The sequence below is a fragment of the Vespa mandarinia genome, chromosome 6 (assembly GCF_050613455.1).
Source record: "Vespa mandarinia isolate Hongniang chromosome 6, ASM5061345v1, whole genome shotgun sequence".
NCBI classification, from domain to species: domain Eukaryota; kingdom Metazoa; phylum Arthropoda; class Insecta; order Hymenoptera; family Vespidae; genus Vespa; species Vespa mandarinia.
This window is the reverse complement of record NC_140815.1, coordinates 4,965,001-4,983,595: the sequence shown is the minus strand read 5'-3', so window position 1 is coordinate 4,983,595 and position 18,595 is coordinate 4,965,001. Positions and strand designations below refer to the sequence as shown.

General features: G+C 36.0%; 1 protein-coding gene across 1 annotated transcript in view; it reads left to right on the top strand.

Moving 5' to 3' along the window:
- Positions 1 to 18,595, top strand: part of LOC118440970 (kin of IRRE-like protein 1) — a 282,991-nt gene that overhangs the window by 259,271 nt on the left and 5,125 nt on the right. The window contains exons 10-12 of the mRNA XM_035864751.2: positions 1,340 to 1,499; positions 5,008 to 5,307; positions 9,061 to 9,381. Of these exons, the coding sequence (XP_035720644.1) occupies positions 1,340 to 1,499; positions 5,008 to 5,307; positions 9,061 to 9,381 (781 nt within the window). The remainder of the gene's footprint in view (positions 1 to 1,339; positions 1,500 to 5,007; positions 5,308 to 9,060; positions 9,382 to 18,595) is intronic.

Below are 18,595 nucleotides of genomic sequence, written 5' to 3'. Positions count from 1 at the left end.
ACACGGTCTTTTTCATTCTCTAATCTTTAAAGTCATTACATTATAATGAAAATTCAAAGAAAACAAAACTTATTAAAAAATATCATCGTAAAATTTCGAAAATTTCAAAAATTTTCAATACTATAAATATTAATGTTATAATATTATTAAAAATTATATGAAAAAGAATGATAGCGATATATTTGAAACGCTATAATTATCGGTATCCTCAAGTAGTCATTTCGAATAATAATAATAATAATTTTGCAATATCCATCCTAGTATCGTCGCGTATAAGCCCGCAGTAAAGACAAGAACAGCGGTATCTTTTATCATGAAAGTTATCGAGCCACATATTTCGGTGAAAATGTCCACTTCGCAGGTAATGTGCTCGCAATAAAAGGAGAAGCAATATTCTTTTCACGTCGACCGTCTGACAGTAGGGAGAAATATAATACATTATTATACTTTACGCATAGACGTAACTCGAATAATAAATTGCAACGCTTGATGTCTTCTTTACGAAGTATCGTTCGCAGGTTATAACGAGCGTTCGTCGATTATAACGGTTTCCATCGATAGAACATTTTTAATACGGACCGATGGAACTTTTCGCGACATTTATACGACGTTTTATGACGAATGATACTTCCCTTAAATAAAATAAAAAGAAAATTCTTTCTTACGGCGAAATCATTCATTGACTCTTCGACGAATTACATGTATTTCTCTTTTTTTTTTTCTTTTCTTTTCTTTTCTTTTCTTTTCTTTTCTTTAATCTTCGATTCATTCGTCATTCGAATAAGTCCCGTCTTCTTTCACCAACATTCAACCCACCTTCCTTTTCTCAAGCATGGAATCCCTGCAAGAAATTTATCAATTTCTTCATACGGAATGTAGGAACGTAGGAACACGTGCATTACTGTGCAACACGACAATTTCTTACAACGTCGTGTTCTCGAGATGACACATTTAGTAATACACCTTTCTCTTTATCTTACACACCGAGATACCAACTCGGCAGTAAACGAAAGAGCAATAAATTGTAGAGGGGAAAAAAATTCTTCTCACAACAAGGGAACAGCTTTGGTATCTCTTCCGTGGTTATCTCTAATTTATCGCAAAATTAGAAAGTAACGAGCGATGAAATCACGATTTCAAGCTCCGCAACTTTAAAGAAAAGAAAGCACAACGGGGGAAAAAAAACCAGAGAGAAAGAAGGATTTTATTCGTACCTCTTTTATTAGAGATGCGTGTACGCTATCGTCCCTGAAAACGACGGCAAAACATAATGCTTCTTCCCTGTACGACAATTGCCGCAATATAATACATCCAAGCTACGCTGTCTCGCTTGTTATAGAACCAGATCCTGGCGCACAATACATCGGCAAGAATCATCTGGTCGAATCAGAGCCTCGTCCTGCAGAGCGTTACAAGGAGCAGCGCTGGTCATTACGTATGCGCTGCGACAAATGCCCTCAACGAAACGAGAAGCGAGCCTCTACATTTTCGCGTTAAGTGTGAGTAATTTATTTATAATTGTGAATAAAACCGATCTCTTTCCTCGTAAATAAGAATCAAGCAATGAAAATAAATCCAAACGTCTTGCTAACAGATTCATAGACGATTTCTATTTACATTTCATTGACAAGACCAACGAAGAGATCGTACCTTTCGATATATTCTCTTACTCATATACATAGACTTTAGGGATCGCAAAACCTCAAGGATCTCTAAGGATTTGAATATTTCACAAGTGCTTAGCATAGGATACATTTTTAATATCCAATTCCCAGGTTATGGTGTTGCGCCGCGACAGGGTCAACTACCGACCTCTGTATAATAACATGGAAGAAAAATATATATTTTTCGTACAACTTTTTTTATTATCGATATCGTTGTTAAAAAAAAAAAAAAAAAAAAAAAAAAAAAACAAAAACAAAATCTAACTAAGAAATCTAACAAAATCTAAATAAGAAATCTAATATTCGTACGAAAATTATTATTCGTCGTATTTCTCATTATCTTTATTAGATTTCAAATGTTCCTTGTTACGTTATCTAAATATTGATCATCGATACATAACAATAAATCTGTAACGAGGTCGTAAAGATCGACAAAATGTGCACTGATAAACATTAATCCCGCGAGACTCTCGAAAGTCGAAGACTCGATCGTTTCTAAATTTTACTCTTTCACACCGTTATAACGTCACCTCGCATTTACGCCAGCGGCTACACAATAAATGAGATCTTGCACGCTTGGGATTAGTATGATGGATAAATTATGGTCGTATACCAAAGAAATCTGTCATCGGGCGTTAATAAATTTTGTCGCGAGTTATAAATTCTCCTTGCTCCGTCCGCAATGCTGCTAGTGATTTATTAGAACGAGTACTCCGTAGTTATATCTGAAAATATATATGTACAGCAGAAATCACTGAGCTTTTCGAGATAAAAGAAAAAGTTTCACCGTAAAGCATTCAAGAAAGATCTTAAGTACGCAACGAATTATTTGTGCTAACAAAATCATGTTTTAAATATCAATCGTTTGAGAAAACGAATGTTATTAATCGAGAGGAAATGGAACGATATCTCTATATGCTTTCGTCGTTTACTTCCATTGTTTGTTTCATCCATTAATTAATAGCTGAAATATCGAATCAACGTTTACGTCTATATATTGCATTGATTAAACGTTAGTCAATTTATTTATTGCACTAATTATTATAAGATTTTATATACATAATATTAAATTCATTTTATATCAGAAAATTATGTATTGCAATTAAAAATGAAACGAACGATAATCGCACGATAGTTAAATACATTTAATAAGATTAATAATAAAAGTAAAAGATAACGATATAAATAATTAAAAGTTATAGGATAATTACGAGAAAAGTAAAAAATTATAAGCTTTGTCATTGTCCCTCGTAATGTAACGTAAATCAAGAAATAGTGAAAGAAAAGCAAGCTTTGCGAATTGTATCGAATCGATTCAATTTACGTTTACAACACAGAACATTCTCGTATCGTAGACATTTTTTTCAAGGTACAAGTACGAATGACGCGCACGAGTTCCACGTCGGCTGGATATTTACGCGCTTTGTCGAGATTCGATTGCTCTTTCGGCGGCACGGAAAGAAGGGTGCCTTTAAAAAAAATTGCTCTCGAAGATTGGCCTAGGTCGTAACCGACGTTATCCCTATCTCCGTGCAAACAGACAAGGTTCTTTGCTTTCGAAGCACGATCTCGTCTTTCTCTCCCTTCTCCGTCGAGGACTCTTGTTTTTCTCTTTATTTGTCTCTTTTCTTTTGTAAAATGGTGAGCGAAAATAAGAAAGAAAGAAAAAGAATGAAGGAGAGAAAGAAAGAGAAAGAGAGAGAGAGAGAGAGAGAGAGAGAGAGAGCTACGAAGAAAGATAAAGGCAGTGAAGATAAAGGCAAACGAATCGTTACAAATATATATCACTATGGAAGATGCGACGTGAGAAGGAAAAGAGAAAAGCAAAAAGAAAGATAGAAAGGCCTTTTTGCATAACTCGTTTCGAAAAAAAAACGATTCGGCAAGTCGTACGCTCGTAAAAGTCACGCCCGTGACAAAATGCCAAAGCGTGCCTCGAAAACTACACGCGCTATCGTTATCAACCACTTGTCTTTTTTGCTAGCTCTCTTCGAAGGTCAATCCTGGAGAAACTCGTGAAACTTTTTAGTTCGAAGCGAACAACGAAGGCGACAACATTACCCGAATCTTGTTTCTAAAGAAATTCTAACAATAGCTTGCCAAACGAAATTGTGTTATTCACTTACCAAAGCTTTTCGTAAACTGTTGGGTTGATATCATAGCTACGGTTAAACTAGGACATTCTGCCTTCTAATCGTGTACGCTGCAATAAAGCGAAACCAATTCGTTTTAACGGCTTACGAGACACACGGAATATAACGTTGGTTCGCAAAAGTGTGATAGAAGGAGAGGGCGGGGAAACATGCGAGAAACTCGGTGCTCAATGGAGGCTATATAATATGAAGGAAATGTGTGCACCGCAAATTATTTACGATTAACATGGAAAATTCATCAGTCAGGAGAGATTTCTCTCTGCATTTAATTTAGTTCCTATGATCTTACCTACGAAACAAGGCTAATTCTTATCAAGACTTTAAACGTAAAATTTTGGAAGTATGCTAGATAGGTAATATCAAAAGTACAAGTTGATTAAGTAAGTTTGAGGGATGTCGATGCTGAGAGCAAGAGAGATTCTCCGAGGCCCTCCTTTCGACGCTCGTCAGAACGTTCTCGGAAATTATGGTCCATAATTAATGCCCTCATCGTTTAATGAAGACCAGACCCCTTCTCGTTTCACCAAAGAACCACCGTGCAGTAAAAATTTATCTTTCCGTCCGACAATGGTAATTTCCTGCCAAGTCTAACAAAGCCGAGTGTCGACGAAGGGAAAGTACTCTGCGGCACGAGGTCGGATGATACTCGTCGATAAACTTTATCTAGAAACTCGATTAACGCAAGATTCGTTCGGCTCGATTAACTTTTCAAAATGAATGTACCTATTTTATAACGCGAGCGTAAGTCGAACATAATGCCTAATTGCATCGCGTCCCATCGAGAATCGATTGTAAATTGCAAACCTACGCCGATTAAAGGAGCAATTCGCTTCCGACCTACTACCTGTGTTTCTCTCCGGGGAAGTTCATTACGTGATTGGAATCAAAGCGAATGGATCTTAATTGATCGAAACCCAACGTTCCGGCGATCCGTCGTTAACCTGTTACTTCCTGACAATGATCGTGGTATTGCGAGTTCCGCCACATTCCCATTCTCTCGATGCGACGTCGATGCTCTCCTACTGGTTAACCAATGTATGTTAACCAACGTATTAACTTTGATCGGCGTCCCTTCGTTCCGATCTAAAGATTAAACTGACTGATCTAAATTTCCTCCATATTCGTAGACCGTAAGACGAGTATCTTGAAACGAAATAGAAAAGATGGAAGTTGTTTTCTTTGATTTGCAGTCGCACCGGTGTGTAAGGACGACAGGATCATAGTGGTAGGCGCATCAAGAGGCGAATCGTTGGACATTGCTTGTAGGGTCGAAGCCGATCCACCAGCTCATAATTTTCGCTGGAAGTTCAATAATAGCGGCGAGACCCTGGAGGTCGCACCTGGAAGGTTCTCAATGGAGAAGTCGAGTGGCGTTAGCGTATTGAAGTATACACCGTCTACTGAACTGGATTACGGAACACTCTCCTGCTGGGCGGACAATCTCGTCGGTACCCAGGCGAGGCCGTGTCTCTTCCAGTTGGTAGCTGCTGGTAAGTATTTAACAGACAAGCATCGACTAGAGAGTACACGGACCTGCAAATCGTAAATTCCTTATCCACCAAACTGAAGAGGAATGTCGACGGCAGGATTCCATTTTACATTGTCCTTTCTCCCTTTCTACTCTTTCTCTATCCCGTTAATTTCTCTCATTAGATTGGTCGTCAAAAAATTTATAGTTCCAATGCACTTACATCTTTTAATTGCAAACGTGTTTCAGACGAATTTTACAATTCTTTCTTTTGATCCAAAAAATTTCATTTCCTTCGATCCGCCAATCCAAATTTCACAATAGTTTATCTTTGCGAAAGTGAGAATTGGGAATCATCATCTTTTATTTTCTCATCTACGAGAACGAGATACGCATGATACAAAACCAATTCAATATGGATTTTATATAGATTACTTTTGAACAAATCCTCGATATATTATGTATATGTAATATACACATATGTATGTATAATCGAATAGAATTTCAAGGTATACAATGGTGAAGGAATTATCAATTAATCTCAGCGTTTATTATCTCTTTATTTTTCGAGGAGCAACCCTTTTTTTTCACAAAAAAAATCCAATTGGAAAATTACTTCCTTTTACTTTCCTCTTGGAAAATTACTTTGATGGTGTAGAAAGCATCGATGATAGTTCATCTATGTCATTACGATGAATACGATTTGAGTCGAGCCAAAGTATCACATCTTACATGTATTATACTGACAGTCACAATTTGTGAAAAATTTCTTTCAATTAAATTGCTACCCAATCGATTAATCTATAGATACGTATAAATTTTCAAAAGGAAAACGATATCGATGTTCTGCGTGAATAATCATTTAATTTTATATAAAATATAATATATATATATATCTAAATAAGAAAGGTATAAAGTATAAATTTAAACGAACTTTTTAATCATTGGTTGGAAACTAATTTAACCGGTTGGAAATGTTTGTTGGTTTGTTCATCGAATATAAGCCATTAATGAAATTCCGAAGGTATGTAAATACCGTTGTCGCGAAAGAGACCGCAAACACTTTAATTATATATATTAAATATAATATATCTATATTAGACTATGATTTTGACCGATCCTAGATCTCACGTATATATATATATATATATATATATATATATATATATATATTATATATTATATATTATATATTATATATATATAATATATATCTAGACATAAATAGCTATATCTACATAGCTCCAAGGAAATCATCCTAAAAGCATTCTACAAAGTAGTCCAAAAGTTTCACGTACTTGATACGAGGACTTACCGTTTCTGTATTCCATCGGTCTTAAATCAATTCCATACAGAAAATTGAATTTCGTTTTAACTTATTTGATTGCTTTACGTGAGCGTACCCAGATTCATTACGGAGTAGAATTACTTCGAAACAGAATTGCTAAAAATTTTATTTTCCCATGAACGAAAATATAAGCGTTCTTTGGGAAAACTTGTACAATACTTTGACAAGCGATTTTTAAAACGATTATGCGATATTTAATTTCATCGAAGGACACAGGAAATAAAAGAAATCACAGAATTCGTTTTATTTCTCTATCATCTTTTTTTCATCATATATATCTTTCTATCAAACTGTATATATATATATATATATATATATATATATATATATATATAAAGTTTTATTATATTTTCGAACAAAAAAAAAAGAATAAAACAAAAACCAAACTCCTGTCAAGCACGCTCGCGTTACTATCTATACGGGAATATTTGAAGGGATGGAAAAGGTAAATAGTTGTCCGAAATTATAAAGTTACGGATATGAAAGTTTAACGCTTGTAAATTATTCGGAGAACGTCCCAGTTTATTCCTCTTCCATTACGAGTAATATCTCCTATTTGAGAATATAAAGAAAAATCGCATTCATTGTAGTATTTTAGTTCTTTTTTTTTTCCTATTTTACGTATTAATTTAAACAATCCTAACGAGAGTATAACAATCGCCGTTATTTCTAGACAAGATCGTTCCTTTGTTATTATCGTACATTTAATATTATCATTTATTTCAAGAAGAAAAAGAAAAAATCTGACGTCAATCAGATCAATGAAATTGTCATTTTATTAATATGAAAAGCATTTATACTATTGATAAAGTCCCGTCGGAATCATTGCTAGTGCAACAGAGCCGACCTATCAACGCTCGTCATAGCGACGTTAATCCTCACCGCTGGACTTTCCACTAGAGTCTCGTCGTTTTTCCAAGCACGATCAACACTGACGTTGACGCGACGATAGCCCGACGAACTATTGACGTTGACGAATATGCTCCGTGTGGATGAAATTGTGGGCTCGAAAATAAAATAGGCAGCCACTTTTTTCTCACCATTCCTCTTTTCTCCTATTTCGTTGTCCCGTTCCGAAAATTCATCGTTCCCATTTCATTCATTCTTGTTTCTGATATCTCCGAACCTTTTTCTTGCATTCCCATATTCCCCGATGAAATGAAATTATTTTCAGCCTACCATTATTGCCATATCGGTTTAGTAGTTCCTTCTTCTTCGAATAGCTTGAGCGCCTTCCTTTTTTTCTTTCTTTTTCTTCTTTTTTTTTTTTTTTGAGGATTTCTTTTTTCGAGAAAAAACGAGAAGGGTGAAAAAAAGGTAGGGTAATAAAATGCGAAGAGACGGCCACCCAGCAAGAAAACGTGCTGACCTGTAAATTACTCCAAAGAATTCCCTATTATTTATTACACGCTACATCGAAATAAATTTCGCGCGAGGCACGTTTTCGAAAGGGAAACGTTATCGAGAGTATCGTATGCGAAAAAAAAAAAGAAGATATTTGTAACACCGTACAATGTTATATAAATACATGTTCAAAGCGGATATTAAAACGGAAATAATAAACTCTGCGATTCGCAATATTTCTACTTGGTGAATCGAAGTAGGTGTATTCTATGTTCAATTCGGTTTTTCAAACATGTACTCGCTTTGATATTAAAGCTTTTTGTATATATGTATATATTGTAAAGATATATATATATATATATATATATATGCACGATATTTTGATAGTACAAATTTTATGCTTAACGCGTTTATCGTTATTATACGTGGAAATTGTTTGGTAACAATGGAAATAGATATGACGATAGCAACGGATAAAATTTCAGCATCAACGTGCATTTAAAATCAAAATAAATGAAAATTGCGAAAAAAATAAAATATAAAATTAGAATAGACGTCTGCAAAATAAAATCAAGGTATTATATGAAAGCAAGAGTTTTGAAAATAAATGCGCATGGATTTCTTTTCATTGAAAAGAAAAAATATGCCGAGCGTTGCACCGATTATCGTCAAAATCTATCGTAATAAATTTCATTCGGTATAATAAATGCGCTTTGATGAAAACCATTACCAGAGATTACGTACGGTTTTTATTTGAAGAGGGATACAGTTAGGTATAACGTATTTTATGAAATTAAAAAGGTCTGTGAATACATTGGCTAACAATACATAATGAATAATGAGAAATAAAAAGTGCATAAAAGTGTGCTTTTTTATCGACAGAGATGATAAAAGGTATCTCTACAATGCTACGCGTTATAAAGAGTTATAAATTCATCCAACGAACATTATTATATATTTGTACTACTTTAGACGACAAATCTTTTCCCATGCTTTTCGTTTGTTAATGAACGTCAGTCTTTTCTTTTTATCAAACAAACCTATAAAAACGAGAATTTTAACCCGTATGAATGTTCTTTTCAGGAAAACCATTTCCCGTTCGAAATTGCACATTGGCCAATCAGACGTATACAAGCGTGGAAGTGAAATGCGTGCCCGGATACGATGGTGGTCTGACGCAGAAATTTGTGTTGGAGGTCTATCATGGCGATATTGACTTCCTGTCGAGCATCCAGCCTCTCTATAACGTTTCCAACATCGAGGAGCCATCCTTCGCGCTTTCGGGTCTGGAAGCGTCGGTCGAGGCTGGCGTACACGTCGCGGTTTATGCCGTAAATGCCAAAGGTCGAAGTCAGCCTGCTATTCTCACTGAAGTTACGTATCGAGATGCCGAGAAACGTACTGGTAAGTGAACTTTTATATTCTATTATCTTTTTCCTTTTCTTTTTCTAATTTGCATTATATCAAATTATTCCGTATTTACCATCTTTTCTTTTTTCCCCTGGATAATCCTATAAATTATCTAAACAATATATGAACCACATATAACAGGATAGATATTCTTTTCGTACGTCAAAGGACAAGAGACAAAAGTAAAACCAAGCTTGATACTACTTCCTGCGCTTCCACGACGATTTATCACGTCCAGAACAGATCGCAAATACATTTAAGGTTACCTTATGAAAGTGAACAATGCGAGGATGACGTAGCTTAGAAGAGTCTGTGAAATGGTGCTTTATCTAAGATTGCCTGAAAAACAAGCGGCTGGATATAATGTACGTAAGCCGTCACACGACAGAATGAATAATTTCCTATCACGTGCCATGTATCCAACCAACTGAATTAGCACGGCTGCAAGCCTAGAGCGACTGAAACGATAGAAATGTGAACAGCGTAATTGCCCGTACCATACCCTAAAAGATATATTCTTAAATGTTGGATAAATGCCGAAGAGATAATTCGATCGTATTGGTAACCGGTCAAGATCTTAATAAGATTAGTAAGAAACAGTCGATGAATCTCTTCGATCGACAACGCGTTATCGTTCGTAGGATGCCGTAGGGATTTCACACGGGTGGTATCCCTTTTGGGAAACGAATGGGCTTACTCGCGCGGGTGGTGTCAACGGTTGGGAGTAGTAAGTAAGACGGATCACCCACCCTCACGAGACAACACTACCGAACTATCAACGCACTACACCCATTTCTCTCTCTCTCTCTCTCTCTCTCTACTACTACTACTACTACTACATATATGTTGCACTATTTACCCAAGGATAAGATAACCATGATCCGACGACAAGTTTCGTGTCACTTTCGAAACGTTGACAATACGTTCATTCGACTTCGACTACATCGCAACTAAAAATAAAAAAAAGAAACAAAAAAATTGAAATCGAGAAAACAAAAAAAATCTCATTAATTGTGACTTCGGTATGTTGTCCGAACTTGGACAACATACCGAACTCAACTTGGATCGCCATCTTGTTGAGGTGAAGTTATTATTAACCGTTTTTTTCGTTCCAATACGTACCATGAATATTTTCTAACGACGCAACGAACCGGCGTCGAATTAAGGAAAGCAATTACAGATAATGGTTCCAGCAGCGCCCAACTCCGTAACCGAGGAAAAGCTAGAAAAGAAAAGAAAGGAAGAACGAGTAGGAGGGAAAAGTAGAAGGGTGTAAAGAGGAGATAGAAGAGAAAGAAAGAGGAAAAGAGAGAAAGAGGAAAAGAGAGAAAGAGAGAAAGAGAGAGCCATCTAGAAGAGATACGAATGTACCGGATGGTCATTAAGCGGCTCTAGCTACTCTCCTTCTTCCTCTCTCTCTCTCTCTCTCTGTTTCTCTTCCTTTCTTTCTCTTTCTCTCTAACTCTCGCACTATCATGACCCCACTCTCATGCCCTATTCCCTTCTTTCTCTCGTCTTTTTAGACATTAAGCCGTTTCGCGTGCGGTAATTTTCCCGGGGTCATTTTTGCCGCTCTTCTTGCTTCACCGTTAACTTCACTTAACTCTGTTTACCCTCGTCGTCATTTTTCTTTTCCCGTCCCTTCTCCTTCGACGACTTTCTCCTTTCTTCCTCAGCCGTCCAGCAGCCTCTCGTCAGAACGTTCTCGTTGAAAGCTGCCGAGCATCACGTCGAGGGCAGACTCGCCTTACAACTACGACGCCTTCGTCCTACGGCAACAGTTTTTTTTTATCACACACCTTCGCCAACTTATTTTGTCGTTCTATGTGGGGAGATGTCTTTTTATTTATTTATTTATTTTCTTTTTTTCTTTTTCTTTTCTTTTCTTTTCTTTTCTTCTCCTTTTTTTTTTTTTTTTTTTTTTTTTTTTGACGGACCACGGCAGAGAAATATAATTAGCGGAGCTTCTCTTTCTTTTTCTCTTTCTTTGGTGACAAAAAATGTCGCTCGGTGCAACGTTTCTTTTACTCCGACTACATCAGTGCAACCGGACAACGAATTAAATGAGAAAGCAATTAGCCCTTTTGAAAAGATGAATAATGAACGTTGAAAAGGATCATAGAACCTCTAAGGCTAAATTTAAAATATATTATTTAACATTATCGAAAGTGAAATAACGAGGCAAAAGGGGACGCTGCTTCTAATGGCCGGTACGTGCCTAAACCGCAAATCTCCGTCCAGTCCGCTTTTCGGGTCGAGTTTTATAACATAGTTCATCGTCTCAATGGTCGATCGATGGTCTCTATGATTCTCTTCGGTATCGTTGCTTCTCTCAATCCATTACTATTCCATTAACAATGAACGGCTGTTCTCGTAGTTATAAACGAGATATACCACGCTTTTCAAATCGCCAAACGAAATGGTACACGTCAAAGACAAAGTCATGAAACGCTTTCCGGATGTATTAACCATCTCTCATGTTCGTGTTATTTGCTTCGTTAATGTGAGTAGAGTTGGATATAAATATGTAGGAGTATACGCGTGAACGAAAGAGAAAGAGAGAGAAATGGTTAAAGGAAGAGTCAAAGTAGCAACGTATATATACCAAGCGGTTAGCGGCCGTTATCAAAGTGGCAGCGGCACACGATATTAACCAACAAGCGCGCCCTGTTAAAACTATTTATAACTTTTGGACTTGTGCCAACCGCGCTCATGTCGGTTTCGCGCTGTACTCGCCTTCGGAAGTCACGTTTCACCCTCGAGTTATCGTATCCACTGTAAATTGTATAACAAAAACATGATGGTCAGACTACTAAAGAGTAGCTTTATTATTACGAAGAACAAGACAAGCGCTCTGGTAGCGAATATAATATATACCAGTCTCATTCTAATGACAACGAAAAATAACTAATCTCTCTCTCTCTCTCTCTCTTTCTTTCTCTCTCGTTCACTCCCCGAATGTAAGAAAAGAATTTTTTCACGAGATTTATAAAAATCTTCAATGAAACTTCTGTCACAAAAATAATAATTTAATTCATAAATTCACAGCCATATTTTAATAGATAAATCTCTATATTATGACAAGTAAAAAAAATATTATCTAAAGAATGTACATACAATTACAAAGTCTCCGAATTATATAGGATTAAAAGAAAATGCTCAAATTGTTTATCTCCGTGTCTCAATACATCCTATGCAACATATGCATACGAGAAACTCAAATTACAAATTGTATGATACTTCCCTTCGTAGGTATTGCAAATGTTTGATAACATTAAATCGGGTCAAGACATGTACGTATCACGTCTTGAGATATGAGTATTTCCTTTTACATTTCATAACTCAGAAACCATCATACGTACGAATTTAGTTCAAACAAAATTTTTTTCATTTTTTATAACGTAGATCGACTATCTGAAGTATACACTCCCACTATATTCAGCTACATTTGTACATATGTATGTGTGTGTGTACATATATCCATTTCCACAAGTGATATCGCAATTTTGTACAGTACTAGAAAACACCCTCGAAATTCCTCAAACTGTTGCAGATCAAAAGCATTAGCCATTAGCACTGTACCATCCGTAACAACATAATACCACAAGAAAAGTATCATAACGAGTTATTCTCTAGTTTCTAAGCTCGTTTCTAAATATAGCTTGAAATTAAGCGAAACGCCGAACCGAAGATTATATGATAAAAATAAAAGAAAAGAGAGAAAATTATAACTTATCAAAGTTAATTTTGACTCATTCAAATCTTTACTTTCTTTATGATCTTGTTATTGATTTTTTTCTCCTCTTGGTCCACATCTCTACGTTGCCTAATGCGGTACAGCTGCGGCAAGATTTCCGCGTTCCCAATCCCACAGGCATAAGAGAAACGATCCTTCGTTTAAATAATGCTTCCATTGCTCCCTAAGCTTTCTCTCTCTTTTTCTCTTTTTTTCTCTTTTCATTTTGTCCCTACCTTCGTTTATTCTAATAGATCTAATAACACTTATCGAAAGGGTGATAGTAATCTTCTTTGACTCCTACCAAAGACATTCTGTCTCTTATTATTATTATTATATTGTTCCCTATCTTATTATACATATATATATATATATGTGTGTGTGTGTGTGTGTGTGTGTGTATGTATATATGTATATATGTATGTATAAGTACCTATATACAACGTCGAATGTTAAGCTCTTTTAATTTGAAATTAACTGAATGGACAGCTAACATTCAATCAAATAGAATAAAGAAAAACAGAGAGAGAGAGAGAGAGAGAGAGAGAGAGAGAAAGATCCCATATCTATTATGTAACATTTTCAGATGATAGCACGTTCTCGATATAGGATCGAGTTAGATCTCACAAAAGAGAGAGTAAGATCGTGGTGATAGCTCGCTTGATACGAATTTGCTCAATTTCGCTAACCGGATCTAACACGTTGTGCGCCTGCGAATAGGAAAATTCAATTTGTGATAATTATACTCGAGACAATCAACGAAGTGCACAGTGTAATGTCGTAGAAATTAGCTTAAGCGTTGAATCGTGGATATAAAGTCTTAAATTACCACGATAATAATCGGTTAATTAATGAAATCGCGAGATCGCCGGTCTATTGCCGGATAATAGCGACTTAGACGAAATATGATTTTGGAAATGGTATTATAGAACTTGTACTTATCCCCAAGGGAGATCTCTTCTTCAAATGTGAAAAACATACGACTGTATTACGCGATAGTTCTTATCTTATAAAGATGTCTTATTTTATCCGATGGTAGTGAACCGTTAAATCGTTTCTAATCTTCCTCCTAACTATCGGACTCGAAGTCAGAAACAGAAACAGAGAAACGGTTTTGATTTGACGTCTGATGGTAGAATTTCTTGAGAGTTTCCGGATTAAGTGTCGCGACTAAAGCTGGAAAATGTCAAATGCAGCGGCATCTCCATGTTAAACTAATACAAGAGAGTATCTATATAATATACATTTCTTCTATATTACATTATAGTAACGATAAATGTAACCAGAATTTGATTTTCCTCTGATTATAATTCTTAGAATCTCATTTATGCCTGGCTAAAAAATTTTATTTAACGGAGGAAAGAAAAATAAATGAATTTTAATTTATAAATAAATGTATAAAAACCAAACAAGAAAAAAAGTTGACATAGTATGTCAATTGTAAAAAGAGAAAAATTTGAAAAAATATATATAATGATAGAAAAGATGAATCAATTTCCAAAGTGTCACAATAAATTTGCAAATTCAATCGTATCTAATCCAGGTCAACAAGGCATTCTGGTCAATCTACAAACTGGTATAAATATCTAACGGCAACGCATCAACCTCATGATCCGTCCACTTCGATAAGAACAAGAATAGTTACGAGAGTAGGAATTAGATGGAATAATTTTGGAGGTGAAACCGTGCCTCGCGGCTATTCGAAATCAGAGAAGTTAGTCGAAAGTCGGTGAAGGAAGAGAGGATAAAAGGGGAGGAGGACAAAGAGATAACGTCGCATCGGATATAGGGGTCTATCCGCACCAATGCTACGCTCGTTGCTACAATAATAGAGATTAGGACGGCTGGCCTTAAGCCTTTCGAGCCTCCGTCGATCGGCCAATCCCTTTGATAAGCGATTATTGTAAACGAAATGTTCGGAATCTGTAACACGATTCTAATCTTTCATCCCTTTTTCCTATTTTTTCTCTCAAATACAATCTAAAATAATATATATATATATATATATATATTATTTTTTTTCTTAATTAATTCTTTCTTAATTAAATAACCAAAAGCTTTCTTATTTATGTAATTATACTCAATACATTACTGATTCAAAAATAATCATTACTTTTCTACAAAATAACGTTACAATAGATTCATTACTTTTTCCTATTCCCTTTTTCCATTATACGTATTTATTTTCAATTTTCTATAGAACCTAAATAAGAATTTCTACTTCTTCCCTATCATGCAGATAATTGCTCTTCGATATCGTATACGTAAACATAAGTATGATCTGATGCAAATCATCATATATCCCTAAGCACATGCATATACGTGTATACAATATTCGCTGAAAGGGACAGAGAGAAAGGGAGAGAGAGAGAGAGAGAGGGCAGTTGGCGAGTCGATCGATGACGAGCTCTCGAAACCGTTCTAGCTGATTGCTATTAAGAGGATACCAAACCGCTCTCGACGTCATTACTTGACATCCTCAATTAACTTCGAGTATGCAAATATCTTCTAACGAGAAATTATTCAACGCCATTACTACATATATTGTGACCAATGAATTCTTTTCAATCATCTACAAAGTCTTGTCATTATTTGAAAGTTTCCAGAAAATGGCAAAATAAAACGGAAAAAGAAATAAGTGGACTCGCACTGCCATGTTTCATTAATTGAAAGTAGAGGATGACTCTAAGTCAGTTTAACCGCCTAAGAGACCAGGGGTGGGAGGGGGAGACTGTATACCAGCGATTTGGGGTTGACCTAAGGTTAGAATTAATCCAGGTGAGCCGAAGTTGGATTTGAGCTTCGGCTAAGCCTGGATTCTTGGTGACTTAACCGACCGCATGACCCTGAATAGCGTCTTACGTTTAACCCCAGAACCGAAACGTCACCGTTGGTGGACTTAAAGAAAAGCTTTTTCACATTCTTCTTCTTCTTCTTTTTCTCTACGAGCTACGTATTCGTCCTCGATCGTCCCTCTCGAAACTTTTTCACTTTTTCTATGAGCAGAACGACCTCAACGATTTTATCTAATCGTAAGCAATTATACGCGAAGAACATAAATCCACCAAGATACCTGCGGGAAACGTTAGATAATATCTCTCTTAGTTCGAAGAAAAATCTTACGATAATATCAAATGTCGTTTACTACTGCGATCATTCTCCTTTTTTTGTTCCTTTTTGTTGGTTTTTTTTCTTCTTTTTTTTTTTGTTTTTTTTGTTTTTTTGACGATGCGACAAAGATCATTCATTCTCGTCATATTGTCTCTTTTTTAGATTACCTTCTGGCTCGGATTCTCGAAATCTCTTCGAAATACGAAAAAAAAGTTCAATGACTTTCGACTTCGTAGCTTTTCCGTGATCCGTAAGAGCTCCTTGTTGGACCTTCGTCCTAAAGGAATTTTTCTCAAATACTAGCACCGGAAGCGGACACAGAGCCTGTTCTGACCCTACGGCAAGCTCGATTAGTGATCTAAACTTCGATGAACTTGGGATTCGAGACTCCACTGGGATATGCGATCTGTTCTCTTCTCTTCTCTTCTCTTCTCTTTCCTCGAGGATTCTCTTAGTCCTTTCTCGGAGGATCGGCAGTAAGATCCGGTTTATCTTTACTACCCTGCCGGCAGACGTTTCTTCGCGTAGAACTCGATTAAACTTCCATTGTAACTTTTACGAGACACTGTTGGAAGCTTAGGAGAGTAAACGATGGTGAACCGTACCTGTTATCCGCCATGAAAAGCCTTTCCGAGAATGCCACGACTTACTAGAATATAGATAATAATCGAATGAAAAATAATTGTAATTCGATCGACTTGGTGCTAGCTAACTTAAGTCTAAATAAAAAAGAAAGAAAAGAAAAAAAAAATAGAAGAAAAGAATCAAGAGCAAAGAACATGATATATTCCGGCCATTGGACATACAAATTTATGTCATTTTAAAAAAAAAGATGATGCTACCTCAGCAACAACGACGCATATCTCTACACGAAAACGAAAACGATGATGTAGCATTTGACAAAAAGAAAAGATCGAATAAAGAAACAGAGAGAGAGAGAGAGAAAGAGAGAGAGAGAAAGAGAGAGAGAGAAAGAGAGAGAGAGAAAGGAAGAGAGTGAAAAGATATAGGACGTCGTTCTTGTAAATCCGTAGAGCTCGTCGACGACTCACTTCGAAATCTCATTTATCTCCGTTTCGTAAAGTTCTCCATTGGGGAAGGTGCACACGTCGTTGTATAGGTTTCTTCATGGATGCCACGAGAGCCGATGAGTTTTCGTCGCTTATATACGTTTGCACGTCTCCCCTACGTGCCTCTCGCACTCCCTTGAATCCCTAGAATCCTCATTTACGGTCCAGTTTATTCCCTATGAGAAAATGACAACGACTATACACGGTATAACGTCACGCGTGGCGTTAAAATGGTTTTTGCGTTAGGCAACCATCATTTTCCGTACGATTAAAGTCAACTTTTACAAATCTTAATTCTCCCCGTAAAGTTCGTCCTCTCATTCTTCTTCCTTTTTTATCTTTTCTATCTCTTACGTGTAGAATACGTTCACGTTAGAAACCTAAACGAAAAACGAAGTTATTCTATCGCATCGTTCGAAAGAACACACATGATCGTGACCATACAAATTTTCAACACGAACATCATATGAACTAAGTGACATTAAATGAGTCGATTGAATATCGCCGGGATTGCCGACAAATTTTGTCCATATCCATTTTGTCCTTGCAAACTTATTAATTCAATTACGAACAAATTCGATTAAAGCATACTACCCGCCATAGATATACTTCTCTTTTTGATAAGCCGTCATGTATGTATATACCGGTCGATGTATTGCGAATATTTACCAAGAGATCGTTTATAAAGTTGAACGATTACTTTTGTTTCCTGTGTATCGTGTTAACGAATGATTCATTAAGGGCAATTTTACATACGCATATTATCACGTGTTGTTAATCTTTCGACATAATAAAATATTACTCAACTTGTGAGCATCCACTTTATGTTTCAACCTCGACATTTACCCTATTATTTCGTTAGATTTTATTTTAAATTTTATTCAAACATTATCTCTTTTTATTTATCGATTCCGTTTTATCGGAATAAAGCTAGATAGCCACTCATCAACGTTGAGCCACATAAAAGCCACATAAAGGAACAAGAAGAAAGGAAAATAGCCTGAAAAATAACGATCGGTTAAGAGACTCCGCATTAATGCTTTTCTAAGAAGTAACGTTGTAAGATAAAACCGTAAAAACACTTAAGGTCCTAAAGAGAAGGAGTAAAAGGATAATGCATCCTAAGCCATATTCATAATTTTTTTTTCTTTTTTTTTTTTTATATTAAATGATACTTATTACGAAGAGAGCATCGTTAATGAAACTTACCGGTATTTCTATCTTTTTTGTTCTTCTTCTTCTTCTTCTTCTTCTTCTTTTTTTTTCTTTTTCTAATGTTTCTCTATGTAAT